This window comes from Solenopsis invicta, chromosome 2 (assembly GCF_016802725.1).
Source record: "Solenopsis invicta isolate M01_SB chromosome 2, UNIL_Sinv_3.0, whole genome shotgun sequence".
In the NCBI taxonomy this organism is placed as follows: domain Eukaryota; kingdom Metazoa; phylum Arthropoda; class Insecta; order Hymenoptera; family Formicidae; genus Solenopsis; species Solenopsis invicta.
In genome coordinates this window covers 22,543,910-22,569,548 of record NC_052665.1, presented here as the reverse complement: position 1 = coordinate 22,569,548, position 25,639 = coordinate 22,543,910, and the positions used below count along the sequence as shown (strand labels likewise).

The 25,639-nt window shown below is 32.4% G+C and overlaps 1 protein-coding gene across 3 annotated transcripts in view; it reads right to left on the bottom strand.

The window, feature by feature from the left end:
• LOC105203446 (coiled-coil and C2 domain-containing protein 1-like) overlaps nucleotides 1-25,639 on the bottom strand; it is a 105,127-nt gene that overhangs the window by 78,685 nt on the left and 803 nt on the right. For all 3 annotated transcript variants that reach the window (XM_026139868.2, XM_026139869.2, XM_026139870.2), the window contains exons 2-3: nucleotides 25,432-25,582; nucleotides 8,500-8,612 (exon numbers count right to left, since the gene is read on the bottom strand). In XM_026139868.2, the coding sequence (XP_025995653.1) occupies nucleotides 8,500-8,612; nucleotides 25,432-25,582 (264 nt within the window). The remainder of the gene's footprint in view (nucleotides 1-8,499; nucleotides 8,613-25,431; nucleotides 25,583-25,639) is intronic.

Genomic DNA, 25,639 nt, shown 5'->3' with positions numbered 1-25,639 from the left:
TATGTATATAAGGTCAAGGAGTGCCTCAATTGCAATGGTTTTTGTTATTTGCCGCATCATGCGGTACTCAAAGACATAAGTACCATTATACAATTACGAATGATTTTCGACGCTTTGTGTAAAATAAACGCAAAAAAAAAAATCTTTGAACGACACATTATCCATTAGGTCAACAATTCAACAAGATTTGCTTTCCAACTTTAAGAAAATTCTGTACCTTTTCTTTACAATAACAGCAAATATTATAATACAAAATTGTATAAGCAAGCCTTGTCGTCTAACAATAAAAATTGTTTTAACGTATTTTTTGATGAAATAATTCTCAGTTTAAAATGTTTTGAACTCGCAACCGTAACTTATAATATTGCATCCGCATCATTTTTAGCAAGGTCTTTGAAAAAATTTTTTGAGGAGAAATACGTGAGTCTTTAACGACTTGCAAACACTCCAGATTGTCGGATATAATTACATCGAAGTAACATAATTATACACTCAGCAATATATTTTAAAAAATATTGGTTAAGAATGAAATTTATAGTATTAATATTTTCTACTTAACACTGGTGAGTAAATGAGAAATGTTCTGTACTGTAGATAAAGCTATGCATTGGTGATTGACGTTATAGAACATATATTCCGTTACGGTTTACATTTTTACATGTTATTTTCAAAAATTTAAAAGATATTAAGCATTCCATTGATGATTTCTTTATGAGATATAATCTTTTTTACAAAGTTCTTATACAGAGTGTTTTAGAAATAGTTGGCCAAACTTTAAGAGCATATTCCACTCATTGTAAGAATGAAAAAAAGTTATATAAACATGGGTTTGAAAATGCTTCCTTTCCAAGTTATAAACATTTTTTTATGGACTTTACAGAAATTGTTGGAAATAATTTCCTTCCGAAATTTTCTTTTTGGAACGATTTTTTTTTACCTACACTTAATAATAACAACTACAGACAATTTTTGGAAACGCAACTCCCTATATTATTAGAAGACATTCCACCACAGATACGCAATCAAATTTGGTTTATGCATGATGGAGCTCTAGCACATTTCAACCGCATTGCTCGAGAGTTCCTGAATAATAATTACATCAATACATAAATTGGTAAAGGAGGACCCATTGGTTGGCTTGCACGTTTTCCCGATTTAAACCCTTTAAATTTTTACTTATGGGGGCATCTTAAGACTCTCATGTATGATACTTCTGTTGCTACTGTAGAAGTACTTTGAAATTGTATTATTGCTGTGTGAAAAAATACGAAATACTCCGAGAATTTTTGAACGTTTTCGACAATCCATGCGACGTCAATGCGAAGCATGCATTGATGCGAAAGGAAATTATTTCCAGCAATTTCTGTAAAATCAAAAAATGTTTATAACTTGGAAAGGAAACATTTTCAAACCCATGTTTATATGACTTTTTTTTATCCTTACAATGAGTGGAATATGCTCTTAAAGTTTGGCCAACTATTTCTGAAACACCCTGTATAACACTATTTTCGAAAATTGATATATTGGTCATTGAAAAAGTATCCGTGGTTTTTTGTCACTAGATGGTGTTGATGGTCATATATCGGGCAACACTAATCCAATTGTATCAAACAAACGCGCGTCTAAAAGATGACATTTTAGGTTATAAATGATGTCAAAGATCGACCTCGCTCTGGTCGACCAGTCACTGAAAGTCAATGAAATTTTGCAACTGGTCGAGCAAGACCGGCATGTAAGCTGTCAGGACATAGCCAATGCACTAAAAATCAATCATGTGATAGTTTGAAATCATTTGAAAAAAAAACTGGCTACGCAAAGAAACTCGATGTTTAGGTACATGAATTAACGCAAAGAAATTTGATTGACCAAATTTCCATCAGCAAAACACTACTAAAACGCAACGAAATCAATTCATTTCTGAAGCAAATCATTACAGACGATGAAAAATGAGTAAAATACAAAAATATCGTTCGTAAAAGATCATGGGGTAAGCGTGGCAAACCATCACAAATGACTTCAAAGCTTGATTTAACGACAAATAAGGTGATGCTGTGTGTATGGTGGGATTCATTGGAAGGAAGTCGTCCATTATCACATGGCCTAACGATTAATTCAGAGCTCTACTGTTCACAACTGGGTAGATTGCAGGAAGCGATTAAGGAAAAACGACAAGAATTGATCAACAAAAAAGGTGTTGTCTTCCATCATGACAACGCCAGACTACACACATATGTGATGACGCACCAAAAATTGAGGGAGCTTGGTTGGGAAGTTTTGATGCATCCACCGTATAGCCCGGACCTAGCACCGTCTGACTATCATTTATTTCGATCTTTGCAGAACTCTCTTGATGAAAAAACATTGGCCGACAAAAGAGTTGCTAAAAATCTTGAAAAAATTTTTCGCCGATAAATCACAGAAGTTCTACACGGATAGAATTATAAAATTACCGAAAAAATGGCAAAAAGTTATAGATAATAATGGCCAATATATACTTGATTACAATTGATTTTCAATAAAAAAAATTTCATTCAAAAATTGAACAAAAAACCGCGGTTACTTTTTAAATGACCCAATATTTATAAATCAATTCATTTTTATTAAAAATATATTCAATATTTATTTCTCATTTAATAATAATAATTCTTTGATATTTGAAATACAAAATTAAAAATATATTTAAATGAGGAAAGACTTTAAAGACGTAAATCAAAACATAAATCAATGCCATGAGAACCAACACTAGATGTTTGTTTATATAATTAATACATACATATATTGACAAGCAATTATTAGTACAATAGATATTTCGATCCTCATATTTGGATCATCTTCAGTATAATATCATTAGGATCGACTTAATATTTAAGTATTGCTCAGATCTTGTCTATTCCAAATGCAATACCTGAAGTAGTCAAATATGTGTAGCGCAAGTACAAACGCTTACAAGGAGTAGGCAAGAACTGTAAAATGCCAAATAAGATGAGTCAAAGATAGCTCATTCGAAAGGGGGGAACAAGTATATTAACAGTGTAAAAGGGTTAGCGTGAATGAGCCTTATTTTTTAAGAAAATCGCAATTAAAGTTTAACATTGGCACGTTTGTACATTAAGTACTAAAATCTTAAACCACCATCCAAGATAGCGTCGTGGCTGAGAAGGCTAGATGCTAGCGTTACTAATTTCCCTCCGCGGCGGACCGGATTCGAATCTCCGAAACACCCTTTTTTTTTAAATCTTTTGCTATTATATTTTACAATTACATTATTTTTATTATTTTTTGAATTAATTAATAATGTAATTACATATAATAATAAAATTTGTATTAATTAAAAATTAATACAAATATTTTATAAATTATTTATTATAATAAAATTATTTGCAAGAGGCTTTAACAAACAGATCTATTTAAAAAAAAAAATAATACACTTTAAGAGTTTCTACAATATTATAAGTTATAAGACCATAATAAATTAGTTATGAGTAAATGATACACTTTAAAAAACATCTAATTTGTTGAACATGTTTCATGCTACACAGAGCTTTCATCAGTAAACTTATTAAAAACTAGTACATTTCAATAAATTATTAAATAACTATATTAATATATCTAACATTTTTCATGTTGATATCTCGAGTATCACCGCGAATTACAAAAATCCTAATTGACAAGCCTTTAATCCAAATTTTGAGATAAACACGCAAATAAACGTATGAAAGTAAATCAGTAAATACATAAAATATAAATAATAAATAAATAAATAATAAAACATAAATAATTAATAAATATAATAATATCCATGTGCATAAGTTAAAACAATTGAAATATTAAATTAACAAGTTAAAATTACTATGACTGTCTTGTGATTAAAATTATTTATACATTATTAAAATTATTTGTTATAAAACTTTACCACATTGCTATAGAATATTGTGGGTGAAAATTGAGATAAAACATTTAAAACATAAATAAGGCTGACAGATCGAAATTCCTTTATACGGTATAATTTGTAAACACGTCGGCTTATTTTTGTCATCTCGGAAAATTTCATTGTATGTAAATATACATATATATAAATATCTTTAACCGCGTCCAGATTAATTTAAAAAATAAAAAAAATGTAATCGTAAAATATAATAGCAAAAGATTTAAAAAAAAAAATGATGCTTCAAAGATTCGAATCTGGTCCGCCGTGAAGGGAAATTAGTAACGTCTAGTAGCATCTAGCCTTCTCAGCCACGACGCTATCTTAGATGGTGGTTTAAGATTCTAGTACTTAACGTACAAACGTCCCAATGTTAAACTTTAATTGCAATTTTCTTAAAAAGTAAGGCCCATTCAGGCTAACCCTTTTACACTGTTAATATACTTCCCCCCTTTCGAATAAGCTATGACTCATCTCATTTGGCATTTTACAGTTCTTGCCTACTCCTTTTGTTAGTACGTCCAGAGCTGAAAATGATGCCGTAAAATTGTGTGGACATATAAGTTTTTGGTGCGATACGGTCGTTGAATTAAAAATATATGTTTTCAGATACTATATTGTCTAAATTTATATTAACTCTCAGCTGACACAATGGGTGTCGTACATCCGAGCTGTTTACAAAAATGCTTGGTTAAAGAACATATGACGTAAAGCTGTAAGTTACACCTTTACCTTCATATGCATTGTCATGGAAAATTCACCGTTCCACCATCAACAACAGTTTCAACAGTATACAAATGCAATGACGGCTTAATCCGGTCTCTATTTGTCACGACTATCTTCGTCATAATTATGCGAGAGCAATAACAGCACAATCCGACTTTATCTGTAGCATTCTTATATTAAAATTTTAAATTTCCTCTTCAAGTTTGCATGTAATTTTGTCATATGTTTGGCTGATGAAGGCTCAGTATATCCAAAACGTATCAATTGTTAATTTTAAAATAATCTAATTAAAGTTATTTCGCTACATCTATTATTTAGCTATAATAGATTTAACACGTTTTTCTATATTATTGTATTTCACAACAATACGAGCGTTTTCCAAGTTTATTACTATTTAATGAGATTAATATGGTCTTATAACGTCAAACATCAATACGGAGTTCAATATTGAACATTCTTCATTCATCATTCTCATTAGTGTAAAGTGGAAAACAAATTCTTATACATTGTCAGCTATCGATGACCAACTCCACAACACACATCCCTCATTCATTCATCATCATCATCAATATACAAGATATAAGAAATAAATAATATGTATCCTGGAATATATTAATAAACAAATGTAAATATAAATTTTTACTATTCAGCAATGTATTAATAATGTAAGAAATTTACAAATAAGTTTTTTAATTTATTCAATTAATTAATCGTATTATACGCAAATACTGCTTTGCGAAGCAAAGTAGTATTTGTCTGTAATGCACTTCATCAATCAATGAATTAAAAAATTGCCATATTTAAAAATATTCACGAATAGCGAAGTAATAGTAAAAAAAATCCATTTTGCATATATCTTTGTATACCACAACATGTGGCTCATTTCAGTTTTCAGTAATTTATAGCAAAGTAAATTATGAAACGATGGAAATGGTAGTAGTCATTTTTTTACGTCACATGTTAATCTGTATATGATTAATTCTTTCTAAGTAAAATCATGTTTTTATCAAAAAGATATACACGTTGTTTAACACTACAAAATGCGTCAGTACAAAATTACCTTTTCAAAAGAAGATAAAAAAAAGCGCTAACTGTGCGTGCCTCAAAATCCAAGTGGTACTATCTTTGTATTTACATTAAAAAATATTCCTATTCCAACCCAAGTGATACAAATTAATTAGGCAATAAGATTTTTAAATAAAAATACAAAAATAGTAGAAAAATTATTAAAGGTACAATCAACAGCAAAAAAGCTGCAACACTTTTGTTGCAAGCCGTACCTTCAATTTTTCTACAAAATTCAAATAAAACTATTTTTGTATTTTCATTAAAAAATCTTATTCTAATTTAACCCAAAGTAATATGTACTTTAAAAAAATAATGATACCTTAAAATTATGTAATCTAATTTAACGTAAGTAATATGTATTCTTTTATGTATGAAATCTTATTTAAATCGCGATAATTAAAGAATATTTTATTATTTAAAATAACTGTCGTACTTTTTTTTAACAAATAAAATCAAAGTGGTAGTATCTTTGTATTTCTATTCAAGAATCTTATTCCAACCCAAGTGGTGACACTTTTTATTTTTGTTTAAAACAAAACCCAAGTGAGTCTATCTTTCTAACTAAAAAATCTTTCTGTTCTAACTTAAGTAGAAATAGTTAATTTAAAAAATATAACTAAAATATAAATATAATAATATAATCAATAAAATATAACATTTAATCTCAAATAATTAAAGAAAAAATAATACAAAATAAAAAAATTTGATTGAAATAAAAAAATTTTAATGTACAAAAACTTGACGCTGCTAAACATCTAACAAAATGACGCAAGTTGCAAAACACTGAATCAAATAAGCCATAGTTCATTCAAAAGAGAGAGGGGGGTGAGGGGGGAGGGTATAAAAAGTGTCAGAGCGTTTGAGTACTTAAGCCTTTGTTTCAGAGAAATTTGTATGTAAAGTTTAACATTCGCCGCGCGATACGTTAAGTACTATTGCGCGGTAGGTTAAAACGTGAAGCGCGGTGGTGGAGACTAAAGCCCGTGTCACACGATGTATTGCGGAAGCGGATCGGATTGGGATTGCGGATCGCGAATTAGAATGCAGCAAATAGAGAGTTATCTATTCTACAATTCGCAATCCGAATCTGAAGCTGCCTCGCTTTGATTGGCTGCATTCTAATTCGCGATTCGCAATCACAATCCGATCCGCATCCGCAATACGTAGTGGGATACGAGCTAAGGCGCGCGCCTTCTATTTTGTCCTAGGCGGCCGCATAAAGAAAGGAGTTCGAAACCTCGCAGTGCCAATTTTTTTTTTTAATAATAGCTACATTTATCAATTATAATTAATTTGTATTATTCTAGCAAGATATTAAATAAATAAATAAATGTTTATTGTTCCCCTTGAGGTTACAATCTTTTATAAACGTAACAAAAACCAAATACTTAACCTATTCTTAATTGCTACCTTATACCTAACTTAACCCTAAATCGCTCGCTCCGCACACATCACACACGCCCGGGACCTCCGCTTCCGTCGCAATTCTGATTTTCCGTTGCATTCTTTCTTTTCCCCCTTATATACAAACATTTTGCCCCATTCTAAGCAGCCTAGGCATATCTCCCGTAATGGTTTGACCAGGTTTTAACAGCTCATAGTGGATCACACCTTTCTGATCCTACCAAATACAGAGCATTACCTTGGCACCATAAATATTCGGTTCGGCGTTGATGTTCCTGGTTAGTCGAGCTTTACATACAATTTTTTGCGTTTCGGGTTGTTGTAGCAAATCCATTTTTCGTCCCCGGTAATGATTTGATGCAGAAAAGACCTATTTTTGTACCGTTCAAGCAACATTTCGGACATGCAAAATCGTCGTCCAATATCTCTTAGTTTCAATTCGTATAAGAGCCAATTTCCTTGCTTTTGGATGTATTCCACGGCTTTGAGTCGTTTCGAAATAGCTTGTTGAGTAACTTTCAATGTTTTTGCGAGCTCTTGTATTTGACACGAATCTTGATCGGGTAATGTTTCCAATTCTTCATTTTCAAACTTTTTTGGTTGACCCAAACGCTCTTTGTCTTCTACACTAAAATCACCACTTTTAAATCGTCAAAACAATCTCTACAAAATTTATCCGATGGTACAGATTCACCATACACTTCCACAAGCATTTGATACGCTTCAGCTGTACTTTTTTTCTAATTAAAACAGAAAAATCAAAATTTCCCGTAAATGATGTTTATTTGGAACAAAATTCGACATTTTCAACGCAGTCAAAATTAAACTTGTTGTGCAAAACCCAAAGGCTTGTAAACAATATTTGATTGACAGATGTTGACACTTTACGATACAGCAAAAATCAACTGTCACCATCAACCGTTTACAGCACCTAGAGCCAACTTTTGAAAACGGATCAAACTAAGTTGTACACCCAATACATACCACTCAAGTTAAGATTAAAATAAGATTTTTCAATGCAAATATGACGATAGTATTATTTGGGTTTTGTAGAAAAATTAAAAGTACTACCACTTGGGTTGGAATAGGAACATTTTTCATTGAGCATACAAAGATAGTACTACTTCGATTTACCACTTCGGGTTTTGTAGAAATGTAAAGTAACTATAAAAATAATTATTAATTTAGTTACTAATTACTAAAAAAAATATAATAGAGTTAGTTATTTAAAAAAAGTAACTCTAAAGTAACAAGTTATTCCCCACCGCTTAATTCATGTAAAATTAATTAAATTTAAGGAACATTAAAAACTATTTAATCTTATTGATAAACTTTTAAAACTTTTTAATTAGTTACTAGCAAATTCTGTAACATACCAATAACGCTGGATCATCATCTTCTTCAGATAACTCCTCATCAGAATTTGTATCTTTCATGCAATTAGCTACCATTTCATCCAAATTTGCGTCAGTGGCGGTTTTACGCGCAGCTATAACATTTACATAATATTTATATAAATAGTATAGCCATACAATATTTATATAACTTACAAATAATAATTGACAATCTTGATTAAAAATATTCGAATTAACTCTTGTCTTTGGATCATCAAAGATGCAATAATGTCAAATGTACTAAAGTATTGGAAGTTTATTTTTTGCTTTTTCTGAAACGATTTTGTCGTATGTTTCATTTTCCAACAAAATGCAAAAATACACAAAAACATTACTAAACCATGGTTTAATTAGCACAGAACCGAGATTGGTGATCTTCGAATTGTAATCCAATGGAAAACGTTGGGCTTTATTAGTACGGCTCATCTATGTTAGCGACAAATGCCGAAAACTGCGCTCGTAAATGAATGGCAAATAATTGGCCAAGAAACTCTTAATAAATTAATGAAATCTATGAAAAATAAAATATTTGAATTATTTAATAAAAAAATCATTCTCAAATTAACTATTAGTTATGTTTTGTATCTTTGATATTTATTAATAAACGCTTTCTAAAGTGATTTTATAATTTTGTCATGGCAAAACCAAACATTTTGTCTACCTATCGTATTTACATTTCTTTTTAAACTTTGTGTATAGTAATTTTTAGGGACACTAAATAATGTTTATATTATTGATTTAGTGAAGTTTTTTAATGTATGTGTTACAAAACTCTCAAAATCGGAAGAGATTTTATAATTTTTTATCACGGAGTTTATTGCAAAAGATAAACTCGTTATTTAATTTTAATCCTAAATAAATGTTTTTACACCTTTTTATTAACACGTGTATCCATCGTGTTTGATGCCATTTTCCTTGTTTTAAAGTATTAAAAATTGGAAAAAAGATTCATAAAACATCTATCAATATTATAGTTGAAGATTTCATTTACAATAAAAGCTGAAAAACGAGCAGGTCAAAAAAATAAACAAATAAAATGGATAACCAATTAATACATATTTATTATGGTAAAAGTGACATAAATGTAAATATAGTATAAAAAAAAAATTTAATATTATCACAAATCACTTTGACTACTGAACTTCAAATAAGCATTAATAAAAATTACAATCTACGTCCGCGTTTCATACTACACCGAATTTTCATCAACAATATTTTTTAAAAATAACAATTTTAAATAACATTTCTAAAATAACAGTATTCTTTTATTAACAATTTAAATCATAATTTTGTGAGATTTTTAATTTTTTAAATGACATTTAACTTTGCTAATTACCAAAATTTAAAAATGCCAAGACTCCTCCTTAATGTAAATAAAAAACTTATATAGAAAAAAAATTAAATACATAAATAAATACAATAATAATAAATTGCATGACATGTCAATTAACAAAATTAAAAAAATTAATATAATAAATAAATAAAAAATACTGAATAAAATTGAAGTCTTATAAATAAAATATGACTGGAAAATAATTATCTCAAATAACTACAAATAATTCCTCTTTGCGAGAGTAAGTAGAAGTTAAAAAGTAGATATTGGTTATCATTGAAATAAAATAATAAACTTCCAATCGTGATCAAACATTATATTTCTAAAATATAAAATATCAAAAAATAAAAATATTTTTGTTATTAATCTAGAAAAATTTAAATATAAAGAAATTTATATCAATATATTAAAACAAAATCAGAAAATGTTAGATACGCATGTCAATTCTTAATACAGACTGGATTTTTTACTCTTACTTGTAAGACTTATAAAGAATATCTGATAAACATTCAAATATGTAAGACAGACTGACAGAGACAAATAATAAACATAAACAAAGGAACTGTATATAATAAAATTGTTTGTTTGTGTATAATAAATGTGTTTTTGCAAGATCAGTAAGTATATCAAAATAAGAACTGTCAAACAAGTCAATGTCTTTATTTTGATTAATAGCATTATTTTGTTCTTTGATGTATATTATCTCAAAAATAATTTTTAATTTTTTTTTTTTTTTTGAAAATTTGATTTCAAGCAAAGAATACTTATCACGCAAAAATAACACAAAATAAAATTTTTCATATTCGTACTTTTAAAATATTTATAAAACTTCATTGCACTTTTAGGAGCATTCATCTTATGAGCTTCAATGCACTTTTGAGAGAAATGTATTTATCTTATCATCTATTTCTAAAATCTGTCAGTCATAATTTACAACTTCTTTATTTTGAAATCTGTTATTTCATTTAATAGCCTTTTTTTCTCAAATTTCTCCTTTTCTTTTTCCCTATCAAACTGCATTTGATTCTTTAATGCTTTAGAATATTCTTAATAAGAATTCTGCGCTATCGTTCTTTTATTAATTTCCATAAAAAGGTAAAAACAAGCAAAACAAAACAAGCAAATAAAATATATAACCTGTATTTAATAAAATTGCACGTATTTATTAAAATTTATAAAAGTAACATAAATGTAACCAATATGGAAAGAGTTTAATATTATTACAAATCACTGTAAGTACTGAATTTCAAATAAGCATTAATAAAAATCACAATTCTCGACGGAATGTGTTTTATACTACACAACTTTCATCAACAATATTTTTTTAATGACACTTTTAAAGAACATTTCTGAAATAACAATGTTTTTTTTAATTAACAATTTAGACCCTAATTTTGTGACGTATTTAATTTTAAAAGTGATATCTCAATTATGTTTGCAAAATACCGAAATTCAAGAATCCAAAATGTAGATAACATACGTATGGAGTATGTAAAAAAAAAATAATTTAATACACAAAAAATAAATTAATAAATACAATAATAATAAATTGCATAATATGTCAATAAAATTTTAAAAAATATATAAAATAAATAAATACATAAATGCAAAATACTATAACACAAATTTTAATGATAAAATATGATTGAAAGACAGATATCTCAACATATTTATCGTTTCTTACAGAAAATAAGTAGAAATCAAAAGGTAGATATTCATCGTCACTCAGATAAAACAGTTAACTTCCCATCAGAGAAAAACATTATATTTGTGAGTATGTTAAACCAAGATTTTAAAAATGCTAGATACACATATTAACCTTGGATCCAAATTTTTCGCACTTACTTGCAAGACTTACAGAGAGTATCTCTTCTTATTAATTTCAACTCTATCTAAACCTACATCTGCAGCTTGGAGCATTATACACTCGTCTTTGTGCAATAACACTGACCAACACACATTTTGGTGCCGCCATTTTGAAAGTTGATTCTAAAGGATTTTGAGTCGCTGAAAACAAACCTGAAATTCGTTTTCCCATCAGCTCTTGTTTGTTAAATAACCATTAAATAATCTTTTTTAAAAATTTGTATACCTTGTAATTTTTAGTGTTAGAAAAAAAATAATACCGGAGTTTACAATATGGCATTTTTACTCAGGAAGCCACCCACAATATTAATATTATTTTTATGATACCAAAAAAATATTAGTATACAAGCCACAGAACAAAAACTTGAATAATATCGTAAAAAATATAGCAAAAATAGCAAATTTTTTGAATAAAAAAACTTACTCGGTCAAGTAAAATCTTAAAAAATATTTGACTGTTTCGACTTATAGCTGTATATTTCTAGTTTAAATCTTTTTTCAAAAATTAATTTTCAACCATTTGTTAAAAAGTTATTGAACTTAAAACATGTTGCATACCGTTGTGCACGGGTCTTTCCACATCAATCGAGTCGCTCTGCTGTCAAAATTGGTTAAGGGTAAAATGACTGGATTAATTTTTAAAATTAAAGTAAAAATATGTATTTTTGAAGGTACTGTATCCCATTTCAAAATTCAAAATGACGGATAAGAAAGCTAATAAAATGTAGTTAAATTTTCGTAAAAAGCAGTAATATGGGGTTTTTGAGATCATAACATAAAAACTGAACATAAAAACATAAATATGTAAAACTTGTTTGGTTATTAAAACATTTTTTATTAAAGCATTTTTGCAATAATTTTATAATCTAATATTATATTCAAATTTAGTAATCTCAAAAACCCCATATTACCTCTTTTTACAAAAATTTAACTACATTTTATCAGTTTTCTCATCCGCCATTTTGAATTTTGAAATAAGATACAAAACGTTCAAAAATATATATTTTTACTTTAATTTTAAAAGTTAATCCAGTTATTTTACCCTTAACCACCTTTGACGACAGAGTGATCCGATTAACGTGGCAAGACCTGTGCACAGCGGTATGCAGCATGCCGCTTTAAATTCAATAACTTTTAACAAATGGTCGAAAATTAATTTTTCAAAAAAAGATTTAAACTAAAAATATACAGCTATAAGCTTAAACAATCAAATATTTTTTAAGATTTTTTGACTTAGTAAATTAGTTTTTTTAGTGAAAATTTTATTGTTTTTGCTATATTTTTCACGATATTATTCAAGTTTTTACTTTGTGGCTTGTATATTAATATCTTTTTAGTGTAATAAAAATAATATTAGTATTATGAGAGACTTCCTTAGTAAAAATGCCATATTGTGAACCCCGATATTATTTTTTTTATAACACTAAAAAATTATAAGGTATACAAATTTTTAAAAAAAATTATTTAACAGTTATTTAAAAAACATGAGCTGATGGGTAAAAACGGATTTCAGATTCGTTTTCAGCAACCAAAAATCCTTTAGAATAAATCTTCAAAATAGCGGCACCAAACAAAAAGTTTAAAATTTGTTGACCTGTGTAATTGATCAACTGTTTTAATTTTATATTTCAATCTATTTATTAAAAACCCTCTCTCAAGAAATATTTTTCCGTGACTAAGAATCTTTATGAAGAAAATATTGATTAGAAGCAGAGTTATCATTAACCCTTAAATTGTAATGCCTGTCTTACAAACCGTTAATAAAATTTTATTTGTCAATAACTTTCTTGACATGCACAAATAATGCTCTAAAGCCGGTATTCATAGTCCGTTTTTATATTTAAGATCGTCTTAAGTATCATTTTAAGACACTATCAACCAATCAGAAAGCCGTATCAGCATCTTAAGACATTACTTAAAAAAATCTTGAAATAAAAATCGACTATGAATACCAGCCTAAATTTATCCTTCATATACCATCTGTCCCCCCCAAACACTACAGTGGTCCCATTATTATTCGCTGGAAAAGTGTAATGCGAAAAGGTTGAAAAATTTATAGCGATTCTGCACCGGGGTGTATCATTTATGTTACTTTTTCGCAGTATTAGGCATTATGTATTTCTTCATCTACATTTTAGTTATACATTTCAATTCTTATTTACTAATGTAATGTTATATTTTAATGTTAAAAAAATTTTCATAGTTTAACTTTCTTAAAATTTTTTTAGTTTTAAAATTTTTCAAATGGAAATAATTTTTTAAAAATAAGATTTTTTTGAACTTTGACCCTAAATAACTCCCAAACGAGATCATTAACCTCTGCTTTGTAGTAAAAATTTTTTTATGCTATATCAAATAATATACGATATGAAGAGTTCCATTTAAAATATTTGAGATAGAATACTGCAACAGAAGTATTCTATCTCAAATATTTCCCCCTTAAGGGAGACAATCTTTACAACCCTCTTAAAAACAAGTCTCTCGAAATGATCATGTCGATTAATCATTTCGTAGTTTTTCATAATTTTGAACTGTTTTTGAAATATAGCGGATAAAGTTCTACAAACATTAGAGACACCTTGTATATAAGATTTTTTTTGTTAATCCTCACATTAAAACATTTTTTCCACCTTCCTTATTACAAGTATTCAAAATAAATGAAAATATACATTTTTCATTATAAGAAACTTATAAAAATAACAAAAACATAATAGCAAATTGTCAGATCCCTGTTTATCAATAGTGTGATTTTTCGAGCATTACAGTTTAAGAATTAAAAACAACTTTCAAAAAATAATCTTTAACAGTTCATTGAAGCCTTTTTCAATAAACTGTTAAAAAAGTATAAGTAAAAGAACCAAAGAATTTATTTTTGGAGAACTGTTTTTCAATTGTATCAAATTGTTTACCAGATAACCAATTATTTTCGAGAAATAATTTTAGGGTTAAATCTAATCACTTTAAACAGAAAGTAGAAAACTTTACTAAGAAAGTAGAATCATAAAAACTTATCACTTACGTAACAAGTACTTAAGAGATTTTATTAAAAATTTTAAGCATTTTAAATTGTATTGACTTACATTCATTTCTAACTTTAAAAATTAGTAACTCTAAACAGTTTTATTACTTTACGCAGCTTAACATAAATTGAATAATCTAATTTAATTTGTTTAGCAGAAAGATTATTATTATCATTAAGATCAATTTTTTCAATATCTTTTATTCTGTTTTTTTATTCTCGAAAACTTCACTTTTGATGAATATTGCTATTAGATCTTTCATTACACCTGTTCAAAAAGAATACAAAAAAGGAGCCATTAGTTTATCTGTTCAGAATTTAATCAAGAATAATTCCAAAATATTAGGAATATAATAAAAAAAGAGACCAATTTAGGTTATATCAATTTATCATTGATAATATCAAGAATTATTTTGTAAGTGAGGTTATTTATATCTATCTTTTTTACCTTTTTTCAGATCTATGTATTTTTTCAAGTTATCAATATCAATGCATCAATTAGTTACTTGTTTGTTATTTAGCTATCTAATAGCATAAAACTTCAAAAGTAATATTATTGATTCCAAATAAAAGGTATAATTTGCTCTCCAAGAAGGAAGATTTTTTTTAAATAAATTATCTAGAACTCATAAAAATTCAACAATAATCTATTCAGATGCTTCACAACCCACTTCACAGCTAATATTCATAACATAGAATCCACATGAACTCATAGACATCAAAATAGGATTATTTGGATTATTAGATTGTCAAAACAAAAAGAAAAACGTAATCTTAAATAAATTTTAAATTTACATCAGGCTCATTCATGGACTTGTAGAATTTGCTTTAAATTGAAAGGTTTCAGTTTACTCTTAGTATACTCTAAGTTTACTCTAAGTGCACGTAAAAGATTTTCTGCTGTTGAAAGCCAAGAAAAGCTAAATCAAAATATCTTAGACTTTGTTTGATGTTTTATTTCAGTAGCCAACTATAATATACATTTGTTTGAATTCTGAGATCTTGTTCAAACTTTCATCAAAAAAAGTGACAAAGTATTCATTTACAATATCTTTCAACAAAATATCATAAAATAGAGTACCGGACTTGGTTAGAGGGCGCATGAGTGAATGGACGGAGAAGCGTGAGCGTGTGATTTAGCATAGATTAATTAGAAGAATAAGAGTGAGGGGGAAGGTAGGGGAGTGAGTACGTGGAGAGGTGAATAGAAGGAGGAAGGGAAATTGGAGGGAGAGTGGAGAAGTATAGTTTAGAGGAGATACAGCGAATTGTAGGAAGGCTCAGAGTTGAGGTTATGGCATCGGGAAAGGCGGGAGCTGAAAATGAGGCCGGTAAGGTAGGAAGTAAGGACTTAAGACAGAGAAAGTTAGTGACGGAGGATAACGCAAGCGGTAAGAAGGTTACTTTTAAGATGACGAGGGCAGAGGAGGCGAAGAGCGATTGGAAAGAATTTAAAGGAGTATGGCTAAGAGAAGTTATCTAAATTAGATAAGAGAATTAGAGGAAGAGGTGAAGAAATTACGTGAGTCGGTGGAAAGAGCTAGAGTTAGAGAAAGGGAATGGGAAGAAAGGTTTAAGAGTATGAAGGAAAGATTAGATAGCGTAGAGAGACAGACGGCAAATATAAAGGAGTCGATGAATGAGAGGGAGTTGAACGGTTCGAGAAGCGGGGAAGCAGAGGAGGGAAGTTCTAAGAGCGGAGGAAGCTGGAGGACGCGGGGAAGCGAATGTAGTAGGCTAAGCGAAAGAGAGGTTAGTAAAGTAAGGAAATGGGTAACAGAGAAGGAGAGAGAGGAAAAGCGGAATAACTTCGTAATTAAAGGTTTAGGAGATAAGATAAAGGAGGTGGAGGGGAACAAGGTAACATGGGTGGAAAAGTTTATAAAGAAAGAACTAGGAATAGAGTGTAAGATAAAGATGTGTAGAATTAACAAGGCAGTAGTAATAGCAAAGGTAGAGGGGGAGGATAAAAAGTGGGAAATTATGGCAAATAAGAGTAAGTTAAGAGGAGGAAAGATATATATAGAAAATAATTTATCGTGGGAAGAGAGAAAGATACAGGAGAGAATACATAAATTAGTGGGAGCAAGGGGAAAAAGGAGTGGGAAAAAGGAGCAAAGAGGGAAGGGGGTGGAGGTGAAGGTAGAAACGGGGAGAGTCAAAATAGGAAATACTTGGAGAAGTTGGGGTGAGATAGAGGAAGAGATAGATAAAGATAGGAGGGTAGCGAGAGAGGAAGGGGGGAAGGAATGGGAGAGGGAAAATAGTACAAATTTCGAGTAAGCCAAGAAGGGGAAGGGGGGAAAGCAGAGAGGAATAAAAGGGAAATCAAAAGATTTATGTTTTGGAACATAGCAGGAATATGGAGGCAAGATATGGAATTTTGGAAATTTGTAGGGGACATGGAGTATGTCTGTCTAATTGAAACTTGGGTAGAAGAAAAGGGGTGGGAGAAAATTAAGGGAAAGTTACCGACGACGCGCAGGTGAATATGTAGTTTAGATTACGCAAAAAAGGTAAAAAAGAAAGGTAGAGCAATGGGGGGATTTATTGTAGGGATAAGGAAAGACTGAAAAAAAGATAAATTAAATTTAAAATGGGAGGAGGAGGATGGGGTGATTGTAATAAAAATCAAGAGGGAGGAAGGTGAGAAAGATTATATAATAGTAGCAGTTTATGTCACAAGAAATTGGGAGACGATAAGAAGGATAATAGAAAAAGTGGTAGAAGAGACTAAAGAGGTAATGACGAGTAATGACGAAGAAGGATGGAATGTCGTAAGGAAAAGTAAAGATAAGGTAATTAACAGCAGGGGCAGAGAACTAGTAGATTTAGTGGGGGAAATAGGTGGGCATATTATGAATGGGACAATGATAGGAGATAGGGAAGGCGAATACACTTATATAGGAGAAAAGGGCAGCTCTACGATTGATTATGTAATTGCGAACGATTATTGTATGGAAATTGTAAATAGTTTTAAGGTTGTAGTGCGGCCGGACTCGGATCACATGCCTCTGGTGTTGGAAATAGAAGACAGAGGAAAAGAGATGTATGAAGGAGGAGAAGAGAGGAGAAAAGAAGAGGAATGGAGCTACAGATGGAAGGAGGAGGACATAGTTTTATATAAGGAAAGGACAGAAGAAGACGTAGAGGAGATAAATGAAAGCACAATAAAAGAAAAATGGAAGGCATTAAAAGATTTGGTAAAAAATGCAATGATAAGAGTAAGAAAAAGAAGAAGAAAGAGGAAACTAGGATACAAGGAATGGTGGGATAGGAGCTGCACGAGGAAGAAAAGGACAGTTCACAGACTATACCAAGGCTGGAGATTAGGGAAGTCGAGTAGAGAAAGATTCTTGGAAGAGAGAAGGAGATTTAAGGGGCATACGGAGAAGAGGAAGAAGAAATGGAAGGAGAGAGAAGAAAAGGAGCTCAAGAAATTGAAAAATGAGGCTGAAGTGTAGAAGGTGATCAATAAGAAGAGAGGGAAGAGCAACTGGATGGAAAACACGACAAGTAAGGACAGCTGAAAGGAGCATTTCAAAGAACTGCTCGGAGGAGAAGAAGTAGAAGAAGAGAGGAAAAGCGAGGTGAGGAAGTTTGAGGAGATGGAACAAGCAGAACAGGGACTGAAGATAGAGGAGATAGAGAGAGCAGTAAAGAGATTGAAGAAAGGAAAGGCAGCAGGGTTCGACGGAATTCCAATGGAGGCGTGGAAATATGGAGGAGGAAAAGTGAAGAGAAGGTTAGCGAATTTGCTGACGTGTATATGGAAAGGCAGCGGAATTCCGGAGGACTGAAAGAAAAGTGTCATAGCAACGATATATAAGAAAGGAGACACTGAGAAAATGGAGAATTATAGAGGGATATCGTTGCTATGTACGGCGTATAAGATTTACGCGGAAGTTCTGAGGAAAAGACTGGAGGAGGAGATTGAGCGTGGGACTTTAGTGCCCGAGAGCCAAGGTGGCTTTAGGAAGGGTAGAAGGACCACGGACAATATTTTTGTTCTCAGTCACCTGATCCAGAGAGAGAAAAAAGCAGGGGAAAAAGGGAAAAAGGTGTATGCCTTTTTCGCCGATCTGAGCTCGGCTTTTGACAATGTGAACAGAAAGAAACTATGGGAAACTTTGGAGAAGAAAAACATCAATGAAGGACTAATAGAGAGGTTGAAGGAAATTTATAGAGACACAAGAGCAACAATTAGGACGAAGGAAGGATTATCGGAAGAGTTCAAGACAAAGAAAGGTGTAAGGCAGGGGTGTGTTTTGAGTCCGACGCTTTTTAATTTGTATATTGCGGATTTGGATGAATGGTTCGAGAAAAGAGGAATAGGGGGACTGAAGCTAGGGAAAGATAGAGTATGGATGTTGGCGTATGCGGACGATTTAGTATTACTAGCAAAAAATAGGGAGGCTATGGGTGATGGGAACTTTAGGAGGGTTTTTAAAAGAGAGGAATTTAAAGCTGAATACAGATAAATCGAAAATGATGGTGTTCAATAAAGATGGAAGGGAAAAGAAAAGGAAATGGGAATGGGGAAAGAAAGAAATCGAAGAGGTGCAAACATTCAAATATCTTGGTTTCAATTTTAATAGGAGAGGAGATTATGATTATCATATAAAGGAATTAAGGAGAAAAGGAAGATTGGCAGCTAATATGGTATGGGGATTAGGAGAAAGGATCTGTAGGGAGAATTTCATAAGGAGACGGATGTTGTTTAAGTATTTGGTAGAGAATGTAATATCCTATGGGGTGGAATTATGGGGGTGGGAGGAAAGAAAGGAATTAGAGAAGATTTCACTAGATTATATAAGATGGATGTTCAAAATAGATTTCTGTACACCAAAATATTTGATTACGCAAGAATTAGGGTTGGACAAGCGAAAAGTAGAATGGGGTATTAGAGCGAGAAGATATGAAGAAAAGATTGAAGAGATGGGAGAGGAGAGATGGGTAAAAGTGTGCTGGTTGGAAAAAAAGAAGGATGGATGGAAAAATTTATATGGAAGAAAAAGGGAAAAATATTATAATAGAAATGGCTAGGGGGTTGTAGCGATAGATGGTATGCCAGGGATAGAGAGGGATTTAATTAAGGAACTAAGGGAAAGAGAGAGGGATGTACAACGACAGGAGGAGCGTAGAATTAGAGAGGCTAAATATAAAAATATAATAAGAGATATAAAATATCCATGGATAGGAGCAGGACACCTTGTTACTTGGAGGAAAGCGAAGTGAGAAAAAGGAAAAACGGGGAAGGAATAAGAGCGTTGATGAGATTGAGATGTGGGAATATGGAGGTAGAGAATAAATATTGGTTAAAAGAGGAAGAAAGAAACTGCGTATTCTGCGAGATGGGGAAAGATAGTTTAGCGTATTTTACGGGAAAATGCGAAATAACAAAAGACTGGTTTAAGGAGTTAGGAGAAAGTGTAGAGGAAAGGATAAGTAAGTTAGAAAACGATAGTTTAGATGAAAGGAAAAAGAAGGTGTTAATTAAATTCTGGAAAAGGAAAAGTATAAAAGTAGAAAGGCAGAAGAGGAAAGGAAGAAGTAAGGGGAGGGGTGTCGATAGGGTATATTGGATGGGGGCTATGTTTGTGACATGTTCTATGTATTTATGTAATTGTTATGTTATGTATTTGTTATCTATTAGTTAGTTCAATATGTATTCTATGCTACCTGTTATTTTATTTTTGTGTACAGTATTCGAATAGAGAGGCGCGTATATATATAAGAGAATTTATATAAAGTAGACACATGCGCATAAAGAGACTCAATGTCTCTAGAAAAATATGGTGGAAGAAATGAATGAAGTAGGGTAGAGAGAGAGTAGGGAAAGTGTGGAAGGATGAATGGAATTAAGGATTTTCTGTAAACCAAGTCCCGCTTCTTGGCAAAAGCTGAATGGTACAATAAATACACATTTATATATATATATATATAAATATATATATATATATATATATATACAGGGTGCGAGAAAAGTTCCGGGACGGCGAAATATCTCGAAAACTAAGCATTTTAGGAAAAAGTGTTTCAGACAAAAGTTGTAGGGTTTAAAAAAATCTATTTACTGATCTTATCAGTTTGACCTTGGATGGCGTCGCCAAGGTCAGATCGAAATTACATTAACTTTTTTAAATGGAACACCTAACTTTTTATTGCATATTCTTGTAGCTTATCTCGAGACCTTTCCAAAACATTACAAGAAAGTTTATTTTCGTTGAGTACTTTCCGAGTTGTGAGGTTTGAAAGCTACAGTGTACTGTAGTGTGGGTCCAGCCACTCTTGCCGTAACTGGCCGGACACACGCCACACTTGCCTTAACTGGCCGGACACACGCCACACTTGCCTTAACTGGCCGGACCCACACGCCACTCTTGCCTTAACTGGCTGGACCCACACTACAGTACACTGTAGCTTTCAAGCCTCACAACTCGGAAAGTACTCAACGAAAATAAACTTTCTTGTAATGTTTTGGAAAGGTCTCGAGATAAGCTACAAGAATATGCAATAAAAAGTTAGGTGTTCCATTTAAAAAAGTTAATGTAATTTCGATCTGACCTTGGCGACGCCATCCAAGGTCAAACTGATAAGATCAGTAAATAGATCTTTTTAAACCCTACAACTTTTGTCTGAAACACTTTTTCCTAAAATGCTTAGTTTTCGAGATATTTCGCCGTCCCGGAACTTTTCTCGCACCCTGTATATAAAATAGAGTACCAAACCATAAACAATAATGCAATTTTGAATCAGCTCTGTGACGTGACATCCTATTCGGCTGTCCGTCACAGGAATCGTAAGATCCGGCCGGGGAGCGCATGCTGCGGCTCTACGTCGTCTCGGAGACGAATGTGTCGGCGCGTGCGCTTATAATTTTGCGTTTTTGTTTTGTGTGCGTGTGTTCGTCCGTCAACTTTAGCGGCGTTTTGCGGATCGGCGGCTAACAGATACCAATTTTGTATCGACGAAGACCCGGCAAGAAGACTGCCAGAAAGAAGCCGGAATCTTACGGATCATGCGCAGGATCGCAGTAGCGCGCACAACAGGTGATCTTTCTTCATTTAATTACGTTATCTCTTACCGTCGTGCCTGTACGTAACAGTAAGACCGCCGAATATTGCAGGACGCAAGGAGGGAAGGTCAGACGTAGTGGACGTCGACACTCCACGCAGATCATCGCGTAAGAGACCCCGAACGAGAAACTGCGAAAAAATGTTCCTGACTTGGTCCCGAGCGCGGAGGCACCGGACACCGAAGAGTCCAGAGAGATGGCCGTCCGGCCTCGGAAAAACCACGGGAAGAGTCGCGAGCTGCCCGAAGATACCGACTTACCTCGAATTGCGCGCCGCAGCGCGACAGCCTGATTAAAGGGTCGCGAAAACCGCGTAATAAGGCGGAATCAATAGCGGGGCGCGACGAGCCCCCGTGCATGGGGCAAGAGATTCTGCGTGCCGCCTGCCGAATTGCCTCGCGCTATCGATCACTTCGCTGTGGATCGTCGTGAGTGCCGTCACGAGCCGCTCACGTTTCCAGGACGATCCTTTTTCGAGCCCAGCTTCGTGGTGAGACGAACGAGACTTTGTAAAGCCACCGATTTCGCCGATCAGATGAGTCGCGTGCGTGATAATTGCAATTAAAGTTCAAGTTCGCTGTAAGATCTTCCTCCGGAACTGGAACACGCGTGCCGTCCGCGTGATCGGTCGTCGCGCGCCTCATCCGATCAAGTCGCGTCTTAATTTTCTTCGGTTCCGTTTATTGAGAGTGTTGCCGACACCACAGCCAAGTCGCGTTAATTGTATAAGATTCTTATGTGTCGTCTGTAGTAGCGTTTGTATGTATTTCTGTTTGGCGATCGCGTATTTCCGATCGCGTATCTCGCACCAAATCGCCATATAATTTTGCGTGAAATGAGAGTGCGTGTGTAGAGTTTCGAGTGTACGCAGCGTGTTTTGTCCGCCGCTCATTAGAATGGAATCTTGACTCTCGCCGTTCGGTGAGCTCGTACCGAAGACCGCGTTGTATTTTCCGACCGCGCCCGGGTCGCGAGACATCGTCGCAGAACTTTGTGAGTTAGTGTTAGATCTCGGTAGAAATACATTGTTAATTTTTCTATTAAATTGGTGTGTTCTCTTTAAACTCCCCCGCTATCCTCTACCATCCCGCCCACAGCAAACCACCCCCTCTGCCAATCCCGTGGTTACCGGTTAAAAGAGCCCGTTATTGCCCGTGACGAAGTCGAGTATTTTCGCATTTTATCCTACATGAAGTTGGAGATCGGTAACGTCTTAATCTAAGAGTGGCACGCTCGCTCGTGCCTGGCGCCCAATAGTACAGTCTAATTTCGCACATTTGAGTGGCCTTGCAAACAGCTTTGCTATCTAACTATCGTCACGAGCAATTAACGTAGATGCACCACGCTTGTGAGTGCGGACGTAGCTCATAAAAATTTGTCTGTTAAGTTAGCAACCCCATCATAAAAAATCGAAACGGCATCTATGCCAAAATTAAGTGCTTTTTATGTGCTAATTATGTACCCTATTTGTTTTTGTGCTCGAGCGGTTTAGCAGAAAATTAAAAATGAAGGTGGGGGTGCCAGCTTAACGTTAAGCCAGCACCCACTCATATAAATAATTAATAAAATAAAAAAATAAATACACTAAAATTAAGTGCTTTTTATGTACTTTCCAACAATATATAAATAAATGTTCATACTCAACCTATTCGACCAGAAAATCGTCCCGAAAATACAAATACACATTCGCGGTACAAGAGTAAAGTATCAGAAAAAAAGCAATTCTGAAATTGATTATAGGTCCAAGTTATTCTTCTATTTATGTGCTTTCGAAATATGCAAGAGGGAATTTTTATGCTCATCCCCATCAACTAAAAAACCGCCCCTGAAGTGAGCACCTACGTTCGCGGTACAAGAGTAAAGTGCCAGAAAGAAAGCAATTAAAAAATTGATTATAGGCTCAAAATATTTTCCTATTTGTGCTTTCGAAATATCTACATCAAGATTTTTGTGCTCAACCCCTTGATCAAAAAACCGACCCTGAAGTGTTAACCCCACTGTTCTGGTACAAGAGTAAAGTACCAGAAAGAAAGCAATTATGAAATTCATTATAAGACCAAGTTATTCTGCTACTTATGTGCTTTCGAAATATCCACATCGAGATTTTTGTGCTCTACTCTTTGATCAAAAAACCTAAAGTGATCACCCCACCTTTTCTGTACAAGAATAAAGTACCAGAAAGAAAGAAATTATGAAATTCATTATAAGCCCAAGTTACTCTTCTATTTATGTGCTTTCAAAATATCCACATCAAGATTTTTGTGCTTAGTCCCTTGATTAAAAAACCAACCCTAAAGTGATCACCCCATCTTTTCTGTACAAGAGTAAAGTACCAGTAAAAACGCACATGTTAAATTGATCATAGGCCCAAGATATTCTTATAATTATGTATAACATACATAGGAGAATAATTTGGGCCTATAATCAATTTCATAATTGCTTTCTTTCTGGTACTTTACTCTTGTACCAGAACAGTGGGGTGCTCACTTCATGGTCGGTTTTTCGATCAAGAGGTTGCGCACAAAAATCTCGACGTGAATTTCGAAAGCACATAAATAGGAAAATATTTTGAGCCTATAATCAATTTTTTAATTGCTTTCTTTCTGGCACTTTACTCTTGTACCGCGAACGTAAGTGCTCACTTCAGGGCGGTTTTTTAGTCGATTGGAATGAGCACAAAAATTCCCTCTTGCATATTTCGAAAGCATATAAATAAGAGAATAACTTCGACCTATAATCAATTTCAGAATTGCTTTCTTTCTGGTACTTTACTCTTGTACCGCGAATGTGTATTTGTACTTTCGGGACGATTTTCTGGCCGAATAGGTTGAGTACAAACATTTATTTATGTATCGTTGGAAAGCATATAAAAAGCATTTGATTCTAGTGTATTTATTTTTTTATTTTATTAATTATTTATATGAGTGGGTTGCTGGCTTAACGTTAAGCTGGCACCCCCACCTTCAATTTTAATTTCCTGCTAAACCACTCGAGCACAAAAATTTCAAATAAGGTACATAATTAGCACATAAAAAGCACTTAATTTTGGCATAGGTCATTTTAATTTTTTATGGTGGAGGTGCTGACTTAACAGACATAAAATATATTGCTATGGAACTATCTAAAAGTGTATTTGAAAACATTTTTAAGAGTGGCCATACATTCAGATGAATCTAATAAATCATGAAAAGTGGCAAAATTATTTGTTATTTAGCCATTTAAATTCTATTATTGGGCAAGTTCAAGTCCTTAAAGTAATTAAATTAGGTTAATACATTTTTTAATTCCCTAATTTTTTCAGAATTTTCATAATTGCCAAAACCATTTTTTAATTCCATAACTTTTCCCTGATTTTCATAATTTCTATAACTACTAAGAATCTTGTAAAAATCTATACAACATAACAATACTAAACTATCATTTAAGAGTTACAAAACAGATCTACCAAATATTTGTTGTAAGACCTATCTTCACTAAACCTTTCTTTCTTGTTTTAATCATTGGCTCTCAAAATATGTAACGCTTTTTTGTACATCTTGTATAGTATAAACTAATTCTTATTCTATAAATGTACAATGTTCTATTACATAAAATATATAATTTGTAAACCCAACTTACCACTGTGTTTGCTCTTGTAACCTATATCATTACCAGCCACCAAAGCAGCTAATTCAGCTTCTAAAGTTTCATCATTGTCATCATTATCATCATCCTTCATATTATCATCAGTATTGCCAATATTTATATCAGGTACTTCAAAAATGCCATACTACATAAAACATTACAAATGAAATAGGAAAAAATAATCGATTATTAAATATATCCA